This window comes from Schistocerca piceifrons, chromosome 2, assembly GCF_021461385.2.
Source record: "Schistocerca piceifrons isolate TAMUIC-IGC-003096 chromosome 2, iqSchPice1.1, whole genome shotgun sequence".
NCBI classification, from domain to species: Eukaryota; Metazoa; Arthropoda; class Insecta; order Orthoptera; family Acrididae; genus Schistocerca; species Schistocerca piceifrons.
Window position 1 is genome coordinate 237,813,751 of NC_060139.1, and position 25,465 is coordinate 237,839,215.

General features: G+C 39.4%; 1 protein-coding gene across 7 annotated transcripts in view; it reads right to left on the minus strand.

The window, feature by feature from the left end:
* Positions 1–432: 432 nt before the first annotated feature.
* LOC124777276 (Fanconi anemia group A protein homolog) overlaps positions 433–25,465 on the minus strand; it is a 246,329-nt gene continuing 221,296 nt past the window's right edge. For 4 of the 7 annotated variants that reach the window (XM_047252614.1, XM_047252615.1, XM_047252613.1 and 1 more), the window contains exon 24: positions 436–953. In XM_047252614.1, coding sequence (XP_047108570.1) covers positions 639–953 — 315 coding nt within the window. In that variant the 3' untranslated portion in view covers positions 436–638. Of the gene's footprint in view, positions 954–25,465 lie in introns of all 7 variants that reach the window. The other 3 variants (XM_047252617.1, XM_047252612.1, XM_047252618.1) reach the window with 3 other exon arrangements.

Here is a 25,465-nt window from a genome sequence, read left to right on the forward strand (position 1 = left end):
TGTTCATGAAGAGCTCGACTTCCCCCTGAGCAAGTGAGAAGGCCAGCTCCTCCATTCAGCATGCTTGTTTCCTTTCATTGTTAATGTCCGCATCGGCCGTGTCTAGATGGGTACAGTGATGGTGTAACCCAAAGCCATTCTTGGTGGTAAAGTTGCAGTGGTACTCAGCACACCTTCTGCATGTGTTTACCAGGGCTAAATGGCCTGCTTGGAGTTGAGACAGCTGGAGGTGGTATCTTCAAAAGTTGTTCTGGTTGCAAGAGGAAGTACCAGGAAAGGGAGGTGATCCTTCTATCACCCTGGTCATGGTATTTCACTACTGCTTACTTGAACTAAGAAGTACTTGTGTATTAGCAGAGCTAATGACAGCGGGAAGAACCCTGGAGGCTGAATGAGACCCTGATATCTAATAACTATGATAAGAGAGTGCACAATGTGGGGGCAGCATCCTCTCTTTGTATGTCCTCTTTAGGTGACAAATGTGTGGCAAAATAGATAAAATAATAGCAACTTCTGAATTGAATGCAAACAATGATTCACTATTTACTCATTTCATCATGTTAAGGAAACAATGAACAATTAAAAAAACTAATACTTCATAAGAAAATAAACTTGTTTTTATTTTGAAGTCACTTAATTTACAGTGTCTCACCTTGAGGATTTCTAACACGTGAAAAGTATGAACCAGGTACAGTGATATTGAACTTTTTGGATATTTTTGTAACTAACTTATGAGTAAACCCTGAAACTCTTGAGACCACTACTGGATTAACAAATGTTCGTCTACAAACAAATTCTGCATCGGTTGAATACGTAAACACGTCCGCCGTCCACCGCTGTAGGCAAGATAGCAGTCCACGGCACAACAAACCAGCTGTATCAGTGGTTTTTAAAACGCGACTCAAAACAGATTCTCGGGCAAATAGCACTACACCTGCTACAGCTGTCAAATGCTGTGAACAAAACAAATGAAGATGTTACTAATATTAACAATACAGACAAAGTATGGTTGGAACAGAAGAATGAAACAAACATTAATAAACAGTCTACTCTAAAAACACATAATATGTATGTGGACTTTACGGTATCTTATTGCAATAATGCTTTGTACTGTAGAAACAAACACAACAATGTTGTACCAATAATAACACCACAATCACAAAATAAAAGACATAAATCTGACCTTGCCACACAGCAAAATAGGGTCAAGTATTCACAAAATTAACACTTTTGAAAAGAGATTAGATACCAAATCACAGATGAATCACAAAATATGAAAACAGAATAAATACGTGGAGACGCAGCAAAAGCTATACAGCAGAAAACAATACAAAGTTAGTTAGTTAGTTATGTGTTCCACTGATCAATAGCATGGAAAAACTGTTATGATGTGGAACGTGTGAAATGCACAAGAAATGCACATAGGAAACAAGTTTGTTTACATTATAGTGTTAAATCAAAACATTTCTGTTATCTATCCCACTCTCTTAAATGGTACACAATGCATGTATTATATCTCCAGATTTATTTAGTCATATTCAAGAATTCATCTATGGTATAGATGGAGTTGTCAAGGAGGTATGATTTCAATTTGTTTTTGAAACTATTACTGCTGTCTGTTAGAGATTTTTTTTTCATCTGGTAATTTACCAAAAAGTTTTATAGCACCATATTTTACTCCTTTCGTGCCAAAGATAGGTTAAGTAAAGGATAGTGTAGGTCTTTCTTTTTTCTGATATTGTAATCATGAATGTCACTGTAAATTTTAAACTGGTCCATGTTGTTGACAAAAAATTTCATTACTGAGTAAATGTACTGTGAAGAAGTTGTAAGAATTCCTAACCTTTTAAACAGATGCCTACAAAATGTGCGACTACGAACCCCACACATTATTCTAACTACTTTCTTCTGAGCAGTGAATACCTTTTGCTTCAGTGTTGGGTTGCCCAGAATATTATTCTGTATGATATCAGAGAGTGGAAGTATGCAAAGTATGTTAGCTTGCTAATTTCTACATCTTCAAAATTGGCAATTATTCTGATTGCAAAAGTTGCTGAACCTAGTCGCTTTAGGAAATCCAAAATATGAATTTTCCAATTAAGATTCTCATCTATATGTACACCCAAAAACTACCCTGGCTACTGACTTCTTTTGATGTGTTATGTTTATCGAAGGAATTATACTTTTTGCAGCAGAAAATTGGATGTACTGTGTTTTTTCAAAGTTCAGAGCAAGCCCATTCACAGAAAACCAATGAATAACTTTTCCAAAGACCTTATCTGTATCTTTTCTATCAGACTTTCTTTTACTGGATTGAAAATTGTGCGCGTATCATCAGCAAACAGTATCAGTTCAGCATCTTATTTCACATACGAATGTAGGCCATTCATATATATCAAGAACAGGAGGGGGGGGGGTGGCATGATCGAACCTTGTGGAACACGTAATGTAATTTCACCCCAGTTAGATGAAGTGGCAAACTCCTTTGAATCACCTGAAGCATATAAAGAGACTTTTTGCTTCCTGTTCTGTAGATATGACTTAAACCACTCATGTGCTGTTCCATTTATACCACAGAATTGTAATTTCTCTAACATAATGTCATGGTTCACACAATCAAATGCTTTGGATAAGTCACAGAATATTCCTACTGGTGACATTTTACTATTTAAAGACACTTTTATGTGGACAATGAAATTGTATATTGCTGTCTCAGTGGAACAGCATTTCTGAAATCTGAACTGTGATTTACTAAGTATCCCATTACTGTTGAGAAGGCTAACCACTCTTAAGTACATTACTTTCTCAAAGATTTTTGAAAATGTTGTAAGCAAGGATACTGGCCGGTAATTATTGACATCTGTGGTTTCCCCCTTTTTGTAGAGAGGCCTGATTAACTTACAAAACCTAACAGGGTGTACACTTCAGAAACCATTAAGTAAAAGTGTGAGGGTGCTCAACCTGGTATCTATAGATCACTTCAGAGAAAGTTTAGGAAATGTAAACTGGGAAGATGTATACAATGAGCCAAATGCTAATGATAAATGCAGCATATTTCTTGATAAATTTATATCCCTTTTTGAACATTGTTTTCCAAAGAAAATTACTAAATGTAACACCACAAACTTTTCAAAGAAACCTGGATTACTACAGGTATTAAAGTGTCTTCAGAAAGAAAAAGAAAACTGTATGAGACTACAGTCATGCATTACATATGTGACTCAAAACATCAGCTGTAATTGCTCCACATTGTTTTAATAACTTGTTAGAGATGTCATCTACTCCAACAGAACATTTATTTTTCAAAGATTTAATAAATTTCTTTATTTCACAAGAGGTTGTTAGATGAAACTTAATCTGACTAAAATTTTTCAAAACTGACTCTTCCATGTACTGCCTGGTTTTTTCTTTTCAACTATTCTCACCAATTGTTTCTCCTACACTTAAGAAGTGATTGTTAAATACATTGGCTACCTGTGTACTCTTTAACAGTAATACTACCTACCCCAGTGGTTACTTTTCCTGTCTCGCTTCTAACAACATTCCATATTGATTTGATTTTATTGCTGGAGTTGTTAATTTCTTCTCTAACATACATATTTCTTGATTTCCTTACAACTTTTCTCAGTATGTTACAATACTTTTTATAGTGTAAAACTACTTCTGGATCTTTACTAGTTCTTGTAGTCTCATACAGTTTTCTTTTTCTTTCTGAAGACACTTTAATACCTGTAGTAATCCAGGTTTCTTTGAAAAGTTTGTGGTGTTACATTTAGTAATTTTCTTTCGAAAACAATGTTCAAAAAGGGATATAAATTTATCAAGAAATATGCTGCATTTATCATTAGCATTTGGCTCATTGTATACATCTTCCCAGTTTACATTTCCTAAACTTTCTCAGAAGTGATCTATAGATACCAGGTTGAGCACCCTCACACTTTTACTTAATGGTTTCTGAAGTGTACACCCTGTTAGGTTTTGTAAGTTAATCAGTTGTGCATCATGGTCAGATAATCCATTTACCACAGGGAAAGCATGTGCTTGTTCTACATCCTCTTGCTGTACAAATACAGTATCTATTAGAGTACTACTGTCCTGAGCTATACGTGTAGGGAAATAGATCACTGATTCTAGTTCACTTTTCCTATCAGAATTGCTTAGAAAGTTAACATTGAAATCACCACAAATTAGTAACTTCTTCTTTTTGTCTGACAGACAGCATAATGAATAGCTCCCAATCTCATAGTGGAGACTTGTACACTGTTGCTAATATCAGCACAACATTATCTAGCTGAAGTTCACATGCACAAACCTCAAAGTGCTGATCAACTCAAATTTTGCTTACTTCAACAGTTCAGTATTTATACCCCTGTTTTATGAAAATGGCAACTCCTCTTTTATCAATACTAGATTTACAAGTGTAAGATACTAAATTATACCCATTTATACTGACATTTTCCATCCCCACAGTTACATGGTGCTCAGACAGACAAAGTATATCAATCTCATTCTTATTTTTGAGATCATCTAAACACATTATCAGCTCATCTACTGTATTTTTTATTCCCCTGATATTTTGGTGAATTAAGTTGATACCACCCTTAGCTTTATCCCTATTTGCTCTGCATGAAGTTTCTTTTCTTCTATTTTCTTTGTTTGTTGTCTGTGTGGAATTTGGTTTTAACCTAAAAAACCTGTCTGCCTGGTCCCAATAACCACAGGGATCACCCTTGTGTGACTATGGCCCCCCTTACAGTATCTGCTAATAGAGAAGCTAACTTATCTTTACCCTTCCTATTAAGGTGCAGGCCATGTGTAGTGTAACCCCACCTACCAATAGCATCAACTGGAAAAACACTCATGTGAGACTTTGCCGGTGTCTGGAGCATCCTGTTTAGCTCAGTGTTAACACACCTTACAGCAGTGTTTACCCAGGGATGATCATGGTGCTGAAAGACCTCCACAAACCCCACATTCGTGTGCCCAGTTTCTACTCCTATTTTATCCAGGTCCCTCCTAATACTATATCTTGGGTTCATAGCCAGGCCGTTTCCTGCTCCCCCAACTATAATTACCTGATCTTCCTTATCAAAGTCCTTGCCTAGCTGACCTAAGTTTTCTGTCACCTGGCTCAGGCTGGAACTTGGTTTCATGAAACTTGTGACCTGGTACTCTGTCACTAATTTCTCCTGAAGCTGTTGGCCCACACCCCTCCCATGACTGCTACCTATAAGCAGAAAAGCTAGTATTCTGCTTCAGCATACATTCAACTACATCTGAATGAGGCCCTTCCTCCACTACTTCAGATAGCAAGCCATTTACTAACTGAATTTCAGAAGTTTTATCAATTGTTTCCCTTTTTCGCCCTTTACTTGCTACCTTTTCCCAGCGTCCAGAGTCCTTTTCCTCCCATAGCTTACATAATTCCAAATTCACAATTTCTAATTCAGCCTTAAGGGCACAAATCTTTGCATCCTGTTCCGTGATTTTTCTGTCCTTTCTACATAACCTACACTGCCATGGAAGAGTCTCATTATCTACCCTTGTTTCCTCTCCACTGTACTCACCCCAATGACACCACAACCTACAGTCTATACAGAACACCCCCTCTTTCAAATTTCTATGGCAACCTCCACACTTGTCACACATGGTTTGATAGTAAAACATAACACAAAAGCAGAAAATAACTTCAACAACACAATAGTTTTGTAACCCGTACTGATACGTAATTAAACACTAATGTAAACAAACTTATAAACTTATTTCAGAAACTTTTAATTAACCACACAAATTCTGGATGAGAGACATGAATTAATTTAACTTTGAAGCGCTAAGTCTAGTCAAAAACAAATATCTACGCTTGTACGAAATTTACGCCTAAGTATGTAAACAAACTCGCAACTGCCAACCTTTACGAAATACTTCCTTTTCAATGTAATTACGCTTAGAAAAGCGAAACCTTCAATAGATAGATTGGATAGAAAATAAATGCACTAGTCTAAAATGTAATATTAACTAAATTAGCTCTCATTTCAATATTAATCGCTTAGTAAGAGCTTTGTACACACGCGTCCACCCGGCTGCAGGGCTGCCAACCTTAATGAGTGACAAGCATTCATAAACTGTATTCTGTACACACTGTCATGAAGGAGTACCTACAGGGATAAAGAATTCAGTAACAGACAGAAACAACCACTGTGGGCTACTTTTGTAAAATATACTAACTGATCATAACTAGGGTAATACACTCACTGGAATTACTTCTAGATAACATGTGGTCCTTCTTATTCTAATAATTTAAACGTATTATAAATCAGGATATTATATATATTATTTGGAAGGCAGCTACTTTGGAAAAAAGGTAACTACTTTTCATCTTACACTTATTGGCTTCTCTTTTTATCTTTGAACACTATCAGCTGTCTATATGGTGCAAAAACATGAACCTAAACATTAACTGGAATTTATATTCCCCAGATGAAACATTCTGATAAATTACAAGAGTGAAGAGCAGGTGACCTGAACTACCACCTCACTTCACTCTCCATTGGGAAGCTTATGGATTTCACATATGGAGGCATATTTCAAGTGTGCCTATTGATCTCTACTTATTGTACCTGTAAGACATTTTTATTTGTATGTAACTCCATCACGTGAATTTTTGTAAGATTAACTCTTAACCTGGTTGTGGTCAACCAGCTGTATACCTGTTACAATATTCTCCTCGTTGAATCTTGTATGGATCTGCTTGGCCCCTTTATCAGTGTACCAGTATATCAATAAACATCACAGTTTTTCAAGTGTCCTGTAATGTCTTTAGTAAATCAATTACAGGAGGGGACCATCCTTGTAAGACATCATACCGACTAATCTCTTAGAAATATTTTGACAGTGTTGGTTCCATTAGGCTCACTGAGCAGGAGCTCAGATTCTGAGCTGTGTCGCATTCACTTGTTGGACGGCACTAACAAACCACCTTGTGATATAATAAATTCTCTCCAGCCAATATTTTGAGAGGAACATTAGTGGAGAGCAAAGTAGTTCATTCAATGGTGATCCCACTGTGTTGTCATATTTTACAGCATGGTGTGCAATATAACCTGCTACATATCTAAAACCTTGTGCTTAGTGTTCCAACACATACTGTCACAGCAGATGGTGCAGCAGCCTCATAACTGAAACTTTTGTATCTCTGCTTTCCCATCTAGCATGGCCATTGCTTCATACATATCAGGCAAAATTCCACAAAGCAAACTCGATGACAGAAACTATTATTGATCATCTTCCAGTCTTACAGATGAAGTGTTTGACAGTGGAATGTCTTCGGTGTACTTTCCAAGAAGCAACATATGCAAGTGATGTTTCACTTCATTTGGAGGAGATTGTTAGAAATGACCAATGTCTCTGATCTGTGATGATAACTTTTTGAGGCAATCCTGGTATCAGCCATCTTATTAAAACACACTTAACGCCAAGTGACAGAAGGTCAGAGCGAAGGACAAATAAATAATTGATGTTAGCAATCCTTTCTCAAATGACAATAGTTGCTTTGTTGCCAGCCTACATTTTTAACATAAAAAATACATTTCATCTAGAATAATTCACCGGAGTTGCTCATTAGTGCCATAAGCAATCGCTAATGTCTTTTTGTCAATTATTCTGCAAGAATTCAGAATGTCAAATGAGCCATTAACAAGATGAAAGAAGTCTGCTGGTTGCTCTTCTTCTGGCAACAGATAACGAATTGCCTGAGCAGTAGTATTTGAAAAAGGTTGCAAGGCTAGATATATACATTGGCATTAATTTTAACAATGAGGTGAAACTGTGGTAGTTTGTGGCACATTTTAATTCCAGCACTATCTAATGATAGCAGCTTGTTGAGCGTCACTTTTGTAATTATTTCCCTTTGGAAAGCTTTATGCCATCATCAACAAAGTGGTTGCAAAGTAATTTGTACAAGTATAGGACATCTGAAAAGACCCTTAGGAAACACTAATTTGCGAGATCAATGCACATTTTGTACCAGACACATTGATTTTATGGCCCAAGATATGAAACGACTGCAACAACACTACAAACAACATTGAGCAACGCCACCGTCATCTGAATATCTACAACATGAGCTTCCACTTCATCAAATGTCACACCTCTGCTGATTTTCATTGTATCAAAAGACAAAACACACACACACACACACACACACACACACACACACACACACACACACACTTTATGTCAGAAAATGCATTTTCCTTAACTTCCATCAAATGTGACACATCACTAAGGGTGACAGTGGAATGAACCTGAGGAACATCTCTTTAAATTTGAAATTCTGGGAAGTGGAAAATCAGTTTTATTTTTTAAAAACGCATAGCACTTCCCAGAGGTAGGTGTAGGCGAACTGCCACTACTTTTTGTTTTTAGATTTGGTTTGCTTTATTACAGATAGTACAAAGCTGATTTTAGTTTCATAGAAAATATTCATCAAATTGGCCTTCACATTATTACATACTAGAAGTTAAAGTTAGATATAGTGCGAATTAGTGAAGTTCGGTGGCAGGAGGAACAAGACTTCTGGCCTGGTGAATACAGGGTTATAAATACAAAATCAAATAGAGGAAATGCTGGAGTGGGTTCAATAATGAATAGGAAAATAGGAGTGCAGGTAAGCTACTAAAAACAGATAGTGAACACATTATTGTGGCCAAGATAGACACGAAGCCCACACCTACTACAGTAGTACAAGTTTATATGCCAACTAGCTCTGCAGATGATGAAGAAATTGAAGAAATGTATGATGACATAAAAGAAATTATTCAGATAGTGAAGGGAGACGAAAATTTAATAGTCATGGGTGACTGGAATTCGACAGTAGGAAAAGGGAGAGAAGGAAACATAATACGTGAATATGGATTGGGGGGATGAAATGACAGAGGAAGCTGCCTGGTAGAATTTTGCACAGAGCATAACTTAATCACAGCTAACACTTGGTTCAAGAATCATAAAAGAAGGTCGTATACATGGAAGAAGCCTGGAGATACTAAAAGGTATCAGATAGATTATATAATGGTAAGACAGAGATTTAGGAACCAGGTTTTACATTGTAAGACATTTCCAGGGGCAGATGTGGACTCTGACCACAATCTATTGGTTATGAACTGTAGATTAAAACTGAAGAAACTGCAAAAAGGTGGTAATTTAAGGAGATGGGACCTGGATAAACTGACTAAACCAGAGGTTGTACAGTCTTTCAGGGAGAGCATAAGGGAATGATTGACAGGAATGAGGGAAAGAAATACAGTAGAAGAAGAATGGGTAGCTTTGAGGGATGAAGTGAAGGCAGCAGAGGATCAAGTAGGTAAAAAGACGAGGGCTAACAGAAATCCTTGGGTAGCAGAAGAAGTATTGAATTTAATTGATGAAAGGAGAAAATATAAAAATCCACAGTAAATGAAGCAGGCAAAAAGGAATACAAACGTCTCAAAAATGAGATCGACAGGAAATGCAAAATGGCTACACAGGGATGGCTTAAGGACAAATGTAAGGATGTAGAGGCTTATCTCATTAGGGTAACATAGATACTGCCCACAGGAAAATTAAAGAGACCTTTGGAGAAAAGAGACCACTTTTATGAGTATCAAGAGCTTGGATGGAAACCCAGTTCTAATCAAAGAAGGGAAAGCAGAAAGGTGGAAGGAGTATATAGAGGGTCTATACAAGGGCGATGTACTTGAGGACAATATTATGGAAATGGAAGAGGATGTAGATGCAAATGAAATGGGAGCTATGATACTGTCTGAAGAGTTTGACAGAGCACTGAGAGACCTAAGTCGAAACAAGACTCCGGAAGTAGACAACATTCCATTAGAACTACTGACAGCCTTGGGAGAGCCAGTCCTGACAAAACTCTACCATCTGGTGAGCAAGATGTATGAGACAGGCGAAATACCCTCAGACTTCAAGAAGAATATAATAATTCCAATCCTAAAGAAAAACAGGTGTTGACAGATGTGAAAATTACCGAACTATCAGTTTAATAAGTCACGGCTGCAAAATACTAACACAAATTCTTGACAGACGAATGGAAAAACTGGTAGAAGCCGACCTCAGGGAAGATCAGTTTGGATTCCATAAAAATATTGGAACACGTGAGGCAATACTGATCCTACGACTTATCTTAGAAGATAGATTAAGGAGAGGAAAACCTGTGTTTCTAGCATTTGTTGACTTAGCGAAAGCTTTTGACAATGTTGACTGGAACACTCTCTTTCGAATTCTGAAGGTGGAAGGGGTAAAATACAGGGAGCAAAAGGCTATTTACAATTTGTACAGAAACCAGAAGGCAGTTGTAAGTGTCGAGGGACATGAAAGGGAAGCAGTGGTTGGGAAGGGAGTGAGATAGTGTTGTAGCCTATCCCCGATCTTATTCAATCTGTACATTGAGCAAGCAGTAAAGAAAACAAAAGAAAAATTCGGAGTAGGTATTAAAATCCATGGAGAAGACATAAAAACTTTGAGGTTCGCTGATGACATTGTATTTCTGTCAGAGACAGCAAAGGACCTGAAAGAGCAGTTGAATGGAATGGACAGTGTCTTGAGAGGAGGATATAAGATGAATATCAACAAAAGCAAAACGAAGATAATGGAAGGTAGTCAAATTAAGTCAGACGATGCTAAGGGAATTAGATTAGAAAATGAGACACTTAAAGTACTAAAGAAGTTTTGCTATTTGGGGAGCAAAATAACTGATAATGGTCGAAGTAGAGAGGATATGAAATGCAGACTGGCAATGGCAAGGAAAGCGTTTCTGAAGAAGAGAAATTTGCTAACATTGAGTACAAATTAAAGTGTTAGGAAATCGTTTCTGAAAGTATATGTATGGAGTGCAGCCATGTATGGAAGTGAAACATGGACAATAAATAGTTTGGACAAGAAGAGAATAGAAGCTTTCGAAATGTGGTGCTACAGAAGAATGCTGAAGATTAGATGGGTAGATCACATAACTAATGAGGAGGTATTGACTAGAATTTGGGAGAAGAGAAATTTGTGGCACAACTTGACTAGAAGAAGGGATCGGTTGGCAGGACATGTTCTGAGGCATCAAGGGATCACCAATTTAGTATTGGAGGGCAGCGTGGAGGGTAAAGATCGTAGAGGGAGACCAAGAGATGAATACACTAAGCAGATTCAGAAGGATGTAGGCTGTAGTAGTTACTGGGAGATGATGAAGCTTGCTCAGGATAGAGTAGCATGGAGAGCTGCATCAAACCAGTCTCTGGACTGAAGACCACAACAACAACAGATTATTTGTAGCCAACTGACTCTCCCTTTGTCTGTGATGAAATTATGAAGTTTCTCTGTCACTTTTAGTATCTCATTTTCTACTCAAATTCCATCATCGTCAGCTGGTTTGATTTACCAAAATTATACATTGATGAACAAAACATTAAGACCAATGTCCACCACGAGACTGAATGCCACCTGGTGGCACTGTTGACACAGGGTAAGAAAAGCATAGAAGTGGGCCAAAGACAAATGGGGAATCTTTCTAGCAACAATACAACCTGAAAGTCTGAGGCTTGCTCACTCTGTAGAGCAAGATAGGCAGCAATCCATGGCAGAACATACGATAGAATGCAGCACTGGTGCAGGTACAAGTCTTTCAGAGCACACTGTTCAGTGTATATTGTTGAACAAGGGTTCTACAGAAGACAACAGCTATGTGTTCCCATTTTAACACAGTGACATCATCAATTACAACTGTAATTGGCATGGGATCATCACTTTTGGATTGTCGATCAATGGAAATGTGCCTCTTGGTTGGATGAATCACATTTCTTGTTACACTAGGTCGATGGCTGTGTCTGCATAAGCTGTTCACGCAATCTGCTGTTTGAAACATGCCCTGCACCACGGAAGCATTGGATGGGCAGTAACATCGTATGTTAGACATTCACCTCTGCTTCCACGAGACATGTGGTGGTGGTAATTGAAGGCACCATGACACCAGTGGACTGCATGAACATTCTGTAGACTACCTACATCCATTCATGCCTGATGTCTTCCTTGATGGCAGTGGCATCTTCTAGCAGGATAACTTGTGCATGTCACAAGGCCTGAACCATGTTACAGCGGTTTGAGGAATGTGACAGAGATCTCACATAGTTGCCTTGGCCACCACATTTGCCTTGCCTTAACCGAATAGAACACATCTGGCATATTACATGGTGCCAGCTCCACATCCACAAACCACCAACCAATAATTTATTGGAATTGCACGACCTGTGCATAGACATCTGGTGCCACATACCTCCTTGGACCTCCTAAGAACTTGTCAAACCCATGCTTTGCAGAATCACTGCTGTGTTGCACTCTAAATGTAGACCAACATCCTATAAGACAAATGGTCATAATGTTTTGGATCATCAGTGTATTTCCCTTATTTTACTTTTGTTGATGTTTATCTTACAGTGCACTACCAGTTCTTTTACTCTCTGAACTTTAATTTCCACCAAATTTCTCCTTCATTTACTTTACTGTATGCTCAGTGTACAAATTGAATAACATCTGGGATAGATTACAACCCTGTGTCACTCCCTTCTCAACTATTACTTCCTCCCTTTCACATTCTTCAATTCTTATAACAGCTGTCTGGCTTATGCAAAGGAGGTAGATTATCTTTTGTTCCTTGTATTTTGTGCCTGATACCTTCGGAATTTCAAAGAGTGTATTCCAGTCAACACTGTCAAAACCTTTCTTAAAACAGTTAAGAACTACAATGTACCATACACAGCTGTGCAACTTTATTTTTATTGAAGACAATTGATTTTGGTCCATAATCACACCATCTTTTAACTCCAGTGGGAAACAGGATGGACCAACTGTCTCTGATGTTGTCAGGACGTAACTGTTACATGTAGAAACTTAATAATAGTAATAATAATAATAGTAATAACAACAGTAATGGAACTTCTGTTAGTTGAATCTGGCAAATAATAATAATAATAATTATGATTATGGAATTTCTATTAACTGTATTTGGCACTGCAGTTTGACAATGCATATCTGCACTGCTTTTTGGGACACAATGATGGTTGGATTGTGGACCAAAATCAAATGTCTTCAACTACAATACGGTAGTACAGCTTTGTACTGTACAATGCAATTATTAACCATCCTAAAAGCTGCCCAGCATCACCAAGACAACATATTTCTTTCTTTAGATCTATAGATGCTCAAAAAATAGGTTTGCCTTTGTTTAATCTATCTTCTAAGATAAGTAGTAGAGTACTCCCTCTGTGTTCTTACATTTCTCTGGAACCAAAACTGATCTTTCTAAGATCAGCTTCTACCAGTTTTTGCATTTTCCTTTAGACAATCCTTATCACAGTTTTGCAACCATGACTTATTGAACCTGATGGGTCATTGAATGTAGTTTAAGTAAATATTAGGTGATACCAGTGAATCTGGTTTAGTGAATGAGATGCCAAACGTAGTAGATGAGTTTCGCTATTTGAGCAGCAAACTAACTGGTAATGGTCAAAGTGGTGAGGATACAACTGTGGTCTGGCAACTGCAAGAAAAGTGTTTGTGAAAGAAAAAAAATTCATTAACACTTAATATAAATTTAAATGTTCAGAAGTCTTTTCTGAACACATTTGTCTGGAGGATAACCTCTTGCAGAAGCCAAGAGAAATTAGGGCTCATATGAAATCTTTCAAAATGTGGTGCTACTGGTGAATGCTAAAGATTAGCTGGATCAGTCACTCAACTAATGAGGAAGTACTGAACAGACTTGGGGAGATAAGAAATTTGTGGCACAACTTGACCAAATGAAGAGATTGGTTGACTGGACACATCAAGGGATCACCAATTCAGTACTGGAGGGGAGTGTGGAGGGTAATAATCGTAGAGGGAGACCAAGAGATGAAAAAAATAAGCAGATTCAGAAGGATGGAGGTTGCAGCAGTTATTCATCGATGAAGAGGCTCACAAAGGGTAGAGTAGCGTGGAGAGCTGCATCAAACCACAACAACAACAACAACAACAACAACATGGAGGCTTAGAGACAATAATTTTACCTTCGCTCTATTTGTGATTGGGACAGGAAATGGAATGACAAGTAGTGGTACATCAGGGTGTCTACGTGGACAAGGAAAAAATATTCCCGGATTTTTCCCGGATTTCCCGGTTAAGTCTCCGTATACTATTCCTTGGCACTATAAAACTCATCAATCCTTTGTATGTTTATGGTTTTATATACCGACGTAGAATTTCCCGCCACTTTAGAAAATGAAACTCAGGGGGGGAAAAAACACGTTTTGAAACACCTTTGATTTGCAGCAATATGTACGCTGCATATTTTCATATTACGAAGGTATAAATTCGAATTCCACCAAATACCACATGTTCCTTTCCGAAGCATTGAAATCGAAATTGCGATGCGCTTTTGTAAGCCACTCATAACTCATGTCACGTGATCTCGCCAGCTGACGACAGCATAGGACACGTGATATAGTCAGCCAATAGCAAGATCACTCTTCAGTAGCGAGAAAACACAAATAAGAAAAGTTAATGGTTTAAATTAATATACATAGCATTCACATATAATATTGGTCTTGAAGATTAATAAGCTGGAAGAGGAGCTAAGCTTCCACATATAATGTTGATCTTTTCTGCGCGTGATACACTTTAAGATACATCACAAAAATGTGCCAGTAAAATGTTTAATAACGACGTAAATGTCTGATCTTCTGGGCTCGAAATTCTTCTAAATGGCTGCCCTCAAAGAGTTGATTTTTAAATGAGAGTCAAACGCTTTGTTATTTAAGAAATTCATCGTACATTCTCGCACATAGTTCATCTTGTGTAAAAGGAATTTTACTTTTAATGTATGTAATGCTTTTCAAACCACCATTCGCAATATTTTCCCACTACCCGTTAGAAATAGGTTCGTTTCAGCAGTTGCAAGAGAGCGCCAGATAACAGGCACCACCGCGCAATGACGCAGGAAGGCTATATGTTCATACGTGTAAAACATTAAAAGATCTTACATTATGTCATAAAAGAAACAAGACATCATCAGAGGATACTTCAAGAGCATCGGAATTTCGTAAAATGCATAATTCAGCTTAAAGTGCACATTCGTATGTCCAGATTCAGATGTAAATTTTTTTGGAGTACCAATATTGTATTATCTCATGTTTGGTTCTTTATTATGGCATAATGCCATACGTGCACTTGAAATCAGCAAACAGTTGAAACCAGCAAACAGTGTGAAATTAAACAGTTCGTTTCACATAAACTGACTGCCTCAGCAGAAAAGATTAATAAAAGCCAAATCTCATTAGCAAACCGACAAAGATAACTTCATTGTTCTGCAAGACGATTAATGCTTGACTGTCAGGAAGGTGGAAATAAAATCCGAAACTAATAACATATTTTAGCCTTCCGTAATTATGCGAACGTATTTTAATTCATTTGATATCTCCCAGTCACAAACGTCCGTTTTATCATTTAACGTGATAGCAACAAACGAAGAGGAAACAACAAAAATACTGAACGTAAACAAAGGTCACTTGGAGATGACCTATCTTCCCACCACAACTCAGACTGCTCTGCGCATCAGGCCCGGATTTACTACCTGTATATTTCTGAACCGGGGCAATATTAGGTAGTGGTGCCCCACCACACATCTGTAGCCAGAAGCGGGAGAAGGTACTACTCATGCGCGACTCAACTACGCATGCACAAGGGCCCGCCCGCAACTGCTCAAAGGAATCTCATTTACCGTATTTACTCGAATCTAAGCCGCACTCGAATCTAAGCCGCACCTAAAAAATGAGACTCGAAATAAAGGAAAAAAAAATTTCCCGAATCTAAGCCGCACCTGAAATTTGAGACTCGAAATTCAAGGGGAAAGAAAAGGTTTAGGGCGCATCTCCAAATCGAAGCAAAGTTGGTCCATTGTAACATGGGACACAATTTAGGTTGAATGAATGATGATACAGCTACAGTAGTTTGGTTTGAGTCGTAAGCTTCCCAGTTAAGCTTTACCAGCTAGCCATTGCTATGCGTCAGGCGCTCCATCCGTATTTATACGGGTACCCTTCCTTGTTCACGTGCTTCGTCTGATTTGAATCAATTGCTTATTTTCCTTTGACCTGATAAGTGCCGTTTTCTTTGTTATGGGTATTTACGTCACACTAAGCTGAAAATGCATTACTGTACTGTGTCATGCATTTTTTGTCGCATTCTGATAGTGCATGGCTTGCTTTTGTGCATGCTACCGCCACTTACGATTTAAAAAAAAGAGGAATTGTCTCATTAGCGAAACAACGGCAAGAGAGTGCTATTTGTTGTTACTTACACTGCTGCTTTCTTTGATAATTATCAATAAGAACCAAATAATAGAATGCATAAGATAGAACATGTTCTGAACGAGAGTTAGGCGAAAATTTTTCTGCATTTGAAAATCTTTGCGGCCGCTTCTTTAGTACATCAAATTCTGCACAGAAATTAGAGTCACCTTAGATTTAAAAATCTAGTCAGTTGCCATGCTTCATTTCTGACTGTATCATTATTAGGCATAAGAATAATACGAATATAAACACGACACGATACGTATATTCTTCCGCGTTTGCTGTTGTCTCACTCTAGTTTCGTAGTTTATAAGGCAGACAGGATTTAAATGAGATAGCAACAAACACGAAAGAATACATGGCAAAATGTTTATATTCATATTATTCTTATGGTGAAGAGAATACTGCACATGATTCACAATTCATCAGGTTCCTATGAGCAACCGTCTCTTCTCACAGGTAGGAAAAAATTCAGAACGTAGAGTTGGCCATATTGACAAACATCCCAAACAGTCTTGCTAGTCGGATTTTCGGAGTACATTGAAATTCTGCTACATTCGAAGATGAACTATACGGAATTTGTATTTACTTCGTTGGATTATGTATGAAAATGCAGTGGTCGAAACTCGGGGTGGAGAAAAAAAAAGCTCGTCTTCCACCTTTTTTTTAATTTATTTACTGACGCAGAGGTTTTGGCGCCAGTATTTATCTTTGCGCCTACAAAGCATGCCTGTGTAGCACTACATATATTTGACGGCAGAAGTTAGTTGTGGCGGCACCTACCAACATTTTTCAGAATTTCCACTTGCTTTGCACTCGATTCTAAGCCGCAGGCGGTTTTTTGGATTACAAAAACCGGAAAAAAAGTGCGGCTTAGATTCGAGTAAATACGGTAAACAGTTGTCACATCACGCTCATCCGAGGCAGTTTGTTGTTATGAAGCATTGCGTAGTCTTCCTAAAGCCTTTGACATATTTTGCTATTGGCAGACACCTGTATGAGCACTGTGTTTTGTTGTTGCATACAGCACATTTCCTTTGCAACTTACATCTTTTTTATGTTTTTTTTTTCTCTCTCGTTCATGTTTCGGTGCTGCAGTGCTATTCTGCAGTAGCGGGGTACAGTAATATCCTTTGTTCGAGTATTGGTTCTTACTACTCAAAACCACAAAAATTTAACTGAAAACTAAAACAATGAAAAATGCCCAGAATTGTAAACAATTTCCCGAGTTTTTCCCGGTTTTATCTCGGATGAAAAAATTCCCGGGTTTTTCGCAGATCTCCTGGTTGTCCCGGGTTGTATACACCCTGTACATGGTACACTCCACCATGTACCGTATGCTGGCTTGCGGAGTACATACATAGATGTAAATGTAACATGGATGATAAACAGTACAGATAGGAGGAGAATATAAACTTTTGAAATGTGGTCCTACAGAAGAAAGCTGGAGATAGGAAGATCAGGTTACTTACAAGGAGGTACAAAACTGAATTTGGGAGAAAATAAATTTATGGCACAATCCGACTAAAAGAAGTGAACACTCGATGGGACAAGTCTTAAGGCACCAAGGAATCATCAATTTGGTAATGGAGTGCTGTGTAGGGGATAGAAATTGCAGACAGAGGCCAATACATGACTACAGCAAGCAGTGCAGATGAAGAGGCTTGCACAGAATACACAAACATGGAGAGCTGTATGAAACTAGCTGTCATACTAAAGCCCATGAGAAAAACAAGGATGAAATCAACAGGAAGTGCAGGGAAACTAAAGCGAAAAGCCTGCAGCAAAAGTATGAAGAAATACAAAAAAGAAATGGTCATTGGAAGAACTGATTCAGCATACAGAAAGATCAAAATAATCTTTGGTGGAATTAATTGAAAAGCCATCAAACAAAAAGTGAAAAAGAAATTTAACCATTTAAAGCAGAGAAACAGAACAAGTAAGTGTGAAGAGTACACTGAGGACTTCTAGTGGTAGTACTTTATAATATAACTGCTGGAAAAGGTAACTAAATTATTCAAGTTGGAGTGTAAAATTATGAGACTGCAGAGATCCCATTGGGCTTCCAGAAGAATATAATCCACATAATCCCAAAAATGTCAAATGTAGACAATTTCTAGAACTATTATATGATCAGCTTAACAGCTCATATATCCAAGTAACTGGCAGGAATAGTATTCAGATGAAAGGAAAAGAAAAGTAAAGACAGTACAGAGGCAGTTCTGATATACCCAAGAAGATAAAAAAAAGTGAAAAATGTTTAAAATCTCAAACAAGTGTTCAACAAGATAAAAATGGTGCAAAATAATCTAAACTCTGAAAAAAAGTGTAATCTATCAGGAGAGATGGGTAATAACCATTCAGTATCTACAAGAACCAAGAGGAAACAATTAGAATGCAAGACCAAGTGAAAAGTGCTTAGACTAAAAAGGGTGCAAGATATGGATGCAATCTTTCTCCCCTATTCTTCAACCTTACATTGAAGTAATGGCAGAAATAAAAAAGAAGTTCAGGAAAGGGATTAAAATTTGAGAAGGAACAACATCAATGATAATGTTTGTTGATGCCATTGTTATCTTTAGTGAAAATGAGGAAAAATAACAGGACTTGTTGACTACAATGACAAGTACTAAGCACAGAAAATGGATTCAGAGTAAACTAAAGGAAAACAAAATCAATTATAAGTAGCAGAGAAAAGATTAGTGATAAATTAACAACAAAACTGATGACCACCAAAGTGAAGGAATTTTTCTGAAGCAAAATAAAGCGTGATGGACAAAGCAAGGAGGAGATAAGTAACTGACTGTCACAGGCAAAGAGAACATTGCTTGTTGAAAGAAGTCTATATAGGTGTCCCTTTGAGGAAGAAATTTTTGATAATGTACATCTGGGCACAGCATCATACAGAAGTGATTCACCCACTGTGGGGGAAAAAAAAAGATAGTCAAAGTGTCTGAGATGCAGTGTATTAGAAGGATGTGCAAATGAAGTGGACTGATAAGATAAAACAAGACCTGAGGAAATTCTTTGAAGACTCAGTGTGGAAAGCAATATATGGACAACACTAACTAAAATAAGGGATAGAATGATGGGACACATGTCAAGGTATAAGGGAACAATTTCCATGGTACATGAGGGAGCCTTAAATGCAAAAACTGCACAGGAAGACAGAGACTGGAATACATACACCAAATAATTTAGGATGGTGGATGTTGCTCTGAGAAAGATACAGTGGTACAGGAGAGGAAGTAGAGGTGAGGGGGAAAAAATAAAATACAAAAATTTTAAAAAATACACAACTGCATCAACTAAGGCACAACTATGACACACAGTTTGGAAATCACTGATCTATATATTAATAGATCTTAAAAAGGTCATAGAAAATGCCATCAGGATTGAGTTTCTTGATTACTTCTACCAGAATTGAAATTATGAGATTGCATGTAGCCTTTTCTGTAGAGAATTATTTATGGAAGCAAAACTGAGCTGTTGTCAAAATGTTATTGTCATAAAAGTGCACTAATATTATGTTATAAGCCACTTTCCCAAATATTTACAGAATATGGGACAAAAGGAGGCAGATGGATTTTAAATTAGAGATCACTTCTCCCTTAAAGTGGAGCTATCAGATTAGCATAAGATTTCAGCATTCAAGTTGAAAGACAATCAAGAAAGAAGATTTACTGGCTTTTTAGTGACATAATGATTTTCCTGATTTCATTTACAATAGAGTCTGCAAAACTGATGTACACTAGTAGAGTATGCACTGTATGTGATGACTCAGCTTTTGATAACATGTTTTTTGTTTCTACATTTTCTGCTACTGTTGAATTAAGTAAGCCACCTACGATTTGCATGTAATGTCATAAGTTTCACTGCTACTGTCATGAACCTTCATACATCTTTTGATGAAGCAAGCTGGGATGTTTTTACTTCCCCTCTTATTTTGCCATCTGCCTCCTTAAAATTCATTTTTTCAATTTTAACTAATTACCATTAGCATATGGCAATATAATTTGCAATTTCATAAAATAGAAAGGTTGGCCCTCAGTTTTAAAGTATATAACACCAGATCTAATTTTGTGCTTAGTTTTATGGATGTAATTGATTTTCTAATTTATTTTGAGTATTCCTAGTTAGTATCTTTTATTACAGGGTGAAATCAGTAACTGTTTTGTAACTTAAATTCTATTGTTGACTTATAAACAAATATAAATTCTGTACTAATTATAAACATTTGGAGGAACAACTAATAGTATTCTTAAAGGATCTATTTGGCTCCATTCGAAAACATTTTAGCAAAACCAGTCCTTCATTAATTCCAAAGTAATTAACAGTTTTGTCAAAAGTCTGTAAATTTAACTTCAAACAATGTGTAGTTTCAGTACCTATTATTGTAAGGATATATAAGGGCTCTCTTTTTGGTCATGAGACAGTCAGTCCATGGCCGAGTTTCAGACAAGAAACCTAGGTTGGTTAGAACAACAATGCTTCAACTTAACAGAGAAATAAGTGTTACACAATTAGCCCGTGTGTTAAAACAATTAGTGTGTCTGTTCCATACTTACCTTTTTATTCTTCAAGAAATAAGAATTATGTGGCTATGTTTTTTACTGCTCATTCATATTCAACAGTTAACTATTGTAGCGGTAGGTGGATGTTTGCCTGAAAACTATTACTGAGGTTTATCAAAAGTGAAACAATAGTGCACTGGCCATATTAAATGTGTATATGGAGGGGGGGGGGGGGGGGGGGTTGTGAAAAGTGAAAGTAAACAACTGTGAAATGCAAATGCGTACCTGTTGGCTACATCATTTACAGTAGACAGTATTGCACTTCCACCCCTTATTTTTTCACCCAGTACATTTTTTTTTTGTTTTTTTTTTTGTGTGTGTGTGGTTTTATGGCGCACAACTACAGTGGTCATTAGTGCCCAGACTAAATTATGAACGCACTGCGAGGCACAATGTTAAAACAGCTACTAAAAAGGACAACACTATACAAGGCACATTAACAGGCAAGGGATTAAAAGAAAACAGCATAATCAAATGTCCTTAGACAGGTTTGTCAAGTGGATAAAATGAAGAACACGAGCAGCTCCTCCTGGGTCATCCACTAAAATTTCATCCAGAGTACATGGCAGGCCAAGATCAATGTGCAGTGTATTAAAATTTGGACAGGACGTTAAAATGTGGCATACTGTCAGCACTTGCCCACATGGGCAGAACGGCGCCGGTGCAGCCGTCAGCAGATGGTGGTGGCTGAACCGGCAGTGTCCAATCTGTAACCGGGCCAAAACAACCTCCTCCCGCCGAGAAGGGTGTGAAGAGGTCGTCCAAGCCATGGGCAGTGTCCAATCTGTAACCGGGCCAAAACAACCTCCTCCTGCCGAGAAGGGTGTGAAGAGGTCGTCCAAGCCATGGAGAGAGGTTTCAAGGCCTGAAGCTTGTTTTCAGGGAGTGTAGACCAATCGACATGCCACAGCGATAAAATGCGCTGACAAATGACCCTGCTAAGATCAGATGAAGGCACACAACATGAAGCTGTCCGAGGCTGGAGGACCGCAGCCTTGGCTGCGGCATCTGCAGCCTTGATCCCAGGGATACCAACATGGCCAGGAACCCACATAAAGGTAACCGGAGAACCATTGTCCGCCAGCTGCTGAAGAGAGCATTGGATCCGGTGCACGCCTTGGCTGCGGCATCTGCAGCCTTGATCCCAGGGATACCAACATGGCCAGGAACCCACATAAAGGTAACCGGAGAACCATTGTCCGCCAGCTGCTGAAGAGAGCATTGGATCCGGTGCACGAAAGAGTGAACCAGATAAGAATCACTGAGGCTCTGGATGGCGCTTAGGGAATCAGAGCAGATGACATAAGCAGAATGTCGGTGGCGGCGGATGTAAAGAACAGCCTATAGAGGGCAAATATCTCAGCTGTGAAGACCAAACAATGGCCATGGAGCTGGTATTTGAAACTGTGTGCCCCGACAATAAAAGAACACCTGACACCGTCATTGGTCTTAGAGCCATCTGTATAAATAAAGATCGTATTAATGAACTTCGAACGAAGTTCGACAAACCGCGAGCGGTATACCGAAGCTGGGGTAACCACCTTTGGGAGCAAGCTGAGGTCAGGGTGAAAGCGAACCTGAGCCTGGAGCCAAGGTGGCGTTTGGCTCTCGCCCACTCTAAAGGTTGCAGGGAGTGAAAAATCAAGGTGCTGAAGGAGGTGACGAAAGCGAACTCCAGGGGGTAGCAGGGCAGATACATACAACCCATATTGACGGTCGAGAGAGTCATCAAAAACGGAACTATAAGATGGGTGGTCGGGCATTGATAATAGGCGACAGGCATTGATAATAGTTCGACAGGCATACTGACAAAGCAGTATATCGTGCCACTAGGTTAGTGGCAATTCACCAGCTTCAGCATTAAGACTCTCGACGGGACTAGTATACAATGCTCCAATCGCAAGATGTAACCCCCAGTGTTGTATAGAGTTGAGGCGGCGTAAGATGGACGGCCGTGCAGAGGAGTATACAAAGCTCCCATAATCCAGCTTTGAGCGGACGATCGACCGATATAGGCGAAGCAGGACGGTTCGATCCGCTCCCCACGACGTACCGCTGAGAACACAGAGGACAGTTAGAAATTTTGCTGTCTCCACGAATGGGAGAACAACGGGACTGAGATGTAAGGACGTTGGGAGAAACTCTTTGTAGCGCCAGAAGTTAATACAGACTGTCTTCTCGGCAGAAAAATGGAAGCCATTGGCGACACTCCAGAAGTAAAGACGGTCAAGACAACGCTGAAGACAGTGTTCCAGGAAACATGCAGTAGATGGTAAAATCGTCCACGAAAATGGAGCCTGATACATCAGCTGGGAGGCAATCCATTATTGGATTGATCGCAATGGCGAAGAGAGCGACGCTCAAAACTGAGCCCTGTGGCACCCCATTCTCATGGCGAAAGGCGTCGGACAGGACAGAACCCACACGTACCCTGAACTGTCGATCCACTAAAAATGCACGAATAAAAAGAAGGAGGCGACCGCGAAGGCCCCATGTATGCATGGTGCGGAGAATGCCGGCCCTCCAACAAGTGCCGTAAGCCTTCTCCAAATCAAAGAACACAGCCACTGTCTAGTGCTTCTGCAAGAAGTTATTCATAATGAAGGTCGAAAAGGTAACCAGATGGTCAACAGCAGAGCGGCACCTACGAAGTCCACGTTGTACATTGGTAAGCAGGCGTCGAGATTCGAGCAGCCAAACCAAACGAGAGTTAACCATTCGTTCCATCACCTTACGTACACAGCTGGCAAGGGAAATGGGTTGATAACGGGAAGGCAAGTGCTTGTCCTTCCCTGGCTTAGGAATCGGGACAACAATAGATTCGCACCAGCATGTGGGAACATGACCCTCAATCCAGATCTGATTATAAGTACAAAGAAGAAAACCTTTACCTGCAGGAGAAAGGTTCTTCAGCATCTGAATATGAATAGAATCAGGCCCCGGGGCAGAGGACCGAGACCGGGCAAGTGCACTTTCGAGTTCCCGCATGGTGAAGGGGCCATTATACTTTCATGATTCGAGGAGTGGAAGTTAGGTGGCCTTACCTCCTCTGCCTGTTTTCGGGGGAGGAAGGCAGGGTGGTAATCAGCGGAGCTCGAAACCTCTGCAAAAAATCGGCCGAAGGCATTGGAGACATCCTCAGGGGCCACAAGGACGACATTTGCAACTGTCAAATCAGAAACTGGTGAGTGGACCTTAGTGCCAGATAGCCAGCACAGGCTACACCAAACAGAAGAAGGAGTAAAACTGTTGAAGGAGCTTGTGAAAGCAACCCAGCTGGCTTTCTTGCTTCCTTTAATAACACGAAGATACTGCGCACGTAATCGTTTATAATTAATACAATTCGCCATCGTAGGGTGGCGTTTAAAGGTGCGTTAAACACGTCGACGAGCACGTAAAGCGTCTCTACATGCTGTGGTCCACCAGGGGACCATTACGCGACGTGGAGAACAAGTAGTACGAGGGATGGAATATTCAGCAGCAGTGAGAATGACTTTCGTGAGGTGTGCGACCTGACTATCGCAGCTTGCGAAGTTTTGATCCTGAAATGTTGCCCTGGAAGAGAAGAGCTCTCAGTCTGCTTTGGAGATGTTCCAACTAATTTGAGCATGGGGATGGGGTATGATGCAGGAGATGGATAACACAAGGGGAGTGGTCGCTCGAATACGTATCAGAAAAAGTGTACCATTCAAACCGGCGTGCAAGTCGGGTAGTACGTGTAGAGAGGTCTAAATGGGAATAGGTGTGAGTTGTGTCCGAAAGAAAAGTAGGGGTGCCAGTATTGAGGTAGACAAGATTGAGGTGGTTGAAAAGGTCTGCTAACAGGGAGCCTCTCGGGCAGGATGCTGGAGAGCCCCAAAGGGGATGGTGGGCATTGAAGTCTCCAGTCAACAAAAATGGTGCAGGTAGCTGAGCAATAATTTGCATCATGTCTGCCCTAGTAACGGCAGACGACGATGGAGTGTAAATGGAACAAATGCAAAATGTGAAAGTGGGGAGAGTAATTCGTACGGCAACTGCCTGCAGTTCGGTGTGCAATGTGATGGAATCGTAGTAGATATCATCCTGGACCAGCAACATAACCCCTCCATGAGCCGGAATACCTGCCACAGGGGGTAGGTCAAAATGCACAGAGGCATAGTGTGCCAAGTCAATTCGATCGCATGGGCGTAGCTTTGTTTCCTGGAGAGCTACTACGAGCGGACAGTGCAAGCATAGCAGCAACTTTAAGTCCTCTCGGTTGGAGCGAATACCACGAATATTCCAATGAAGAAGTGCCATCGTGAGAAGAAAAAGGAGAAATAAGAAGGGGTCACCTCTAAGGCCACTGAGGCCCTGGCTTCAAGCGAGCACAGCTGCTGCTATCAATAGGCAGAGTGTCATCGTCCATTTTTTCAATAGGTTTGTCAGCCACCATGTTAAGATGGCCGGGAGGGGGAGCTTCCTCTGCCGGTGAATGGCCAGATGTTCAGCTACCAGCAGTGCGGCCAGGCGAAACGGATGACAGCCTGGGGCGGCAACTGCGGGGTG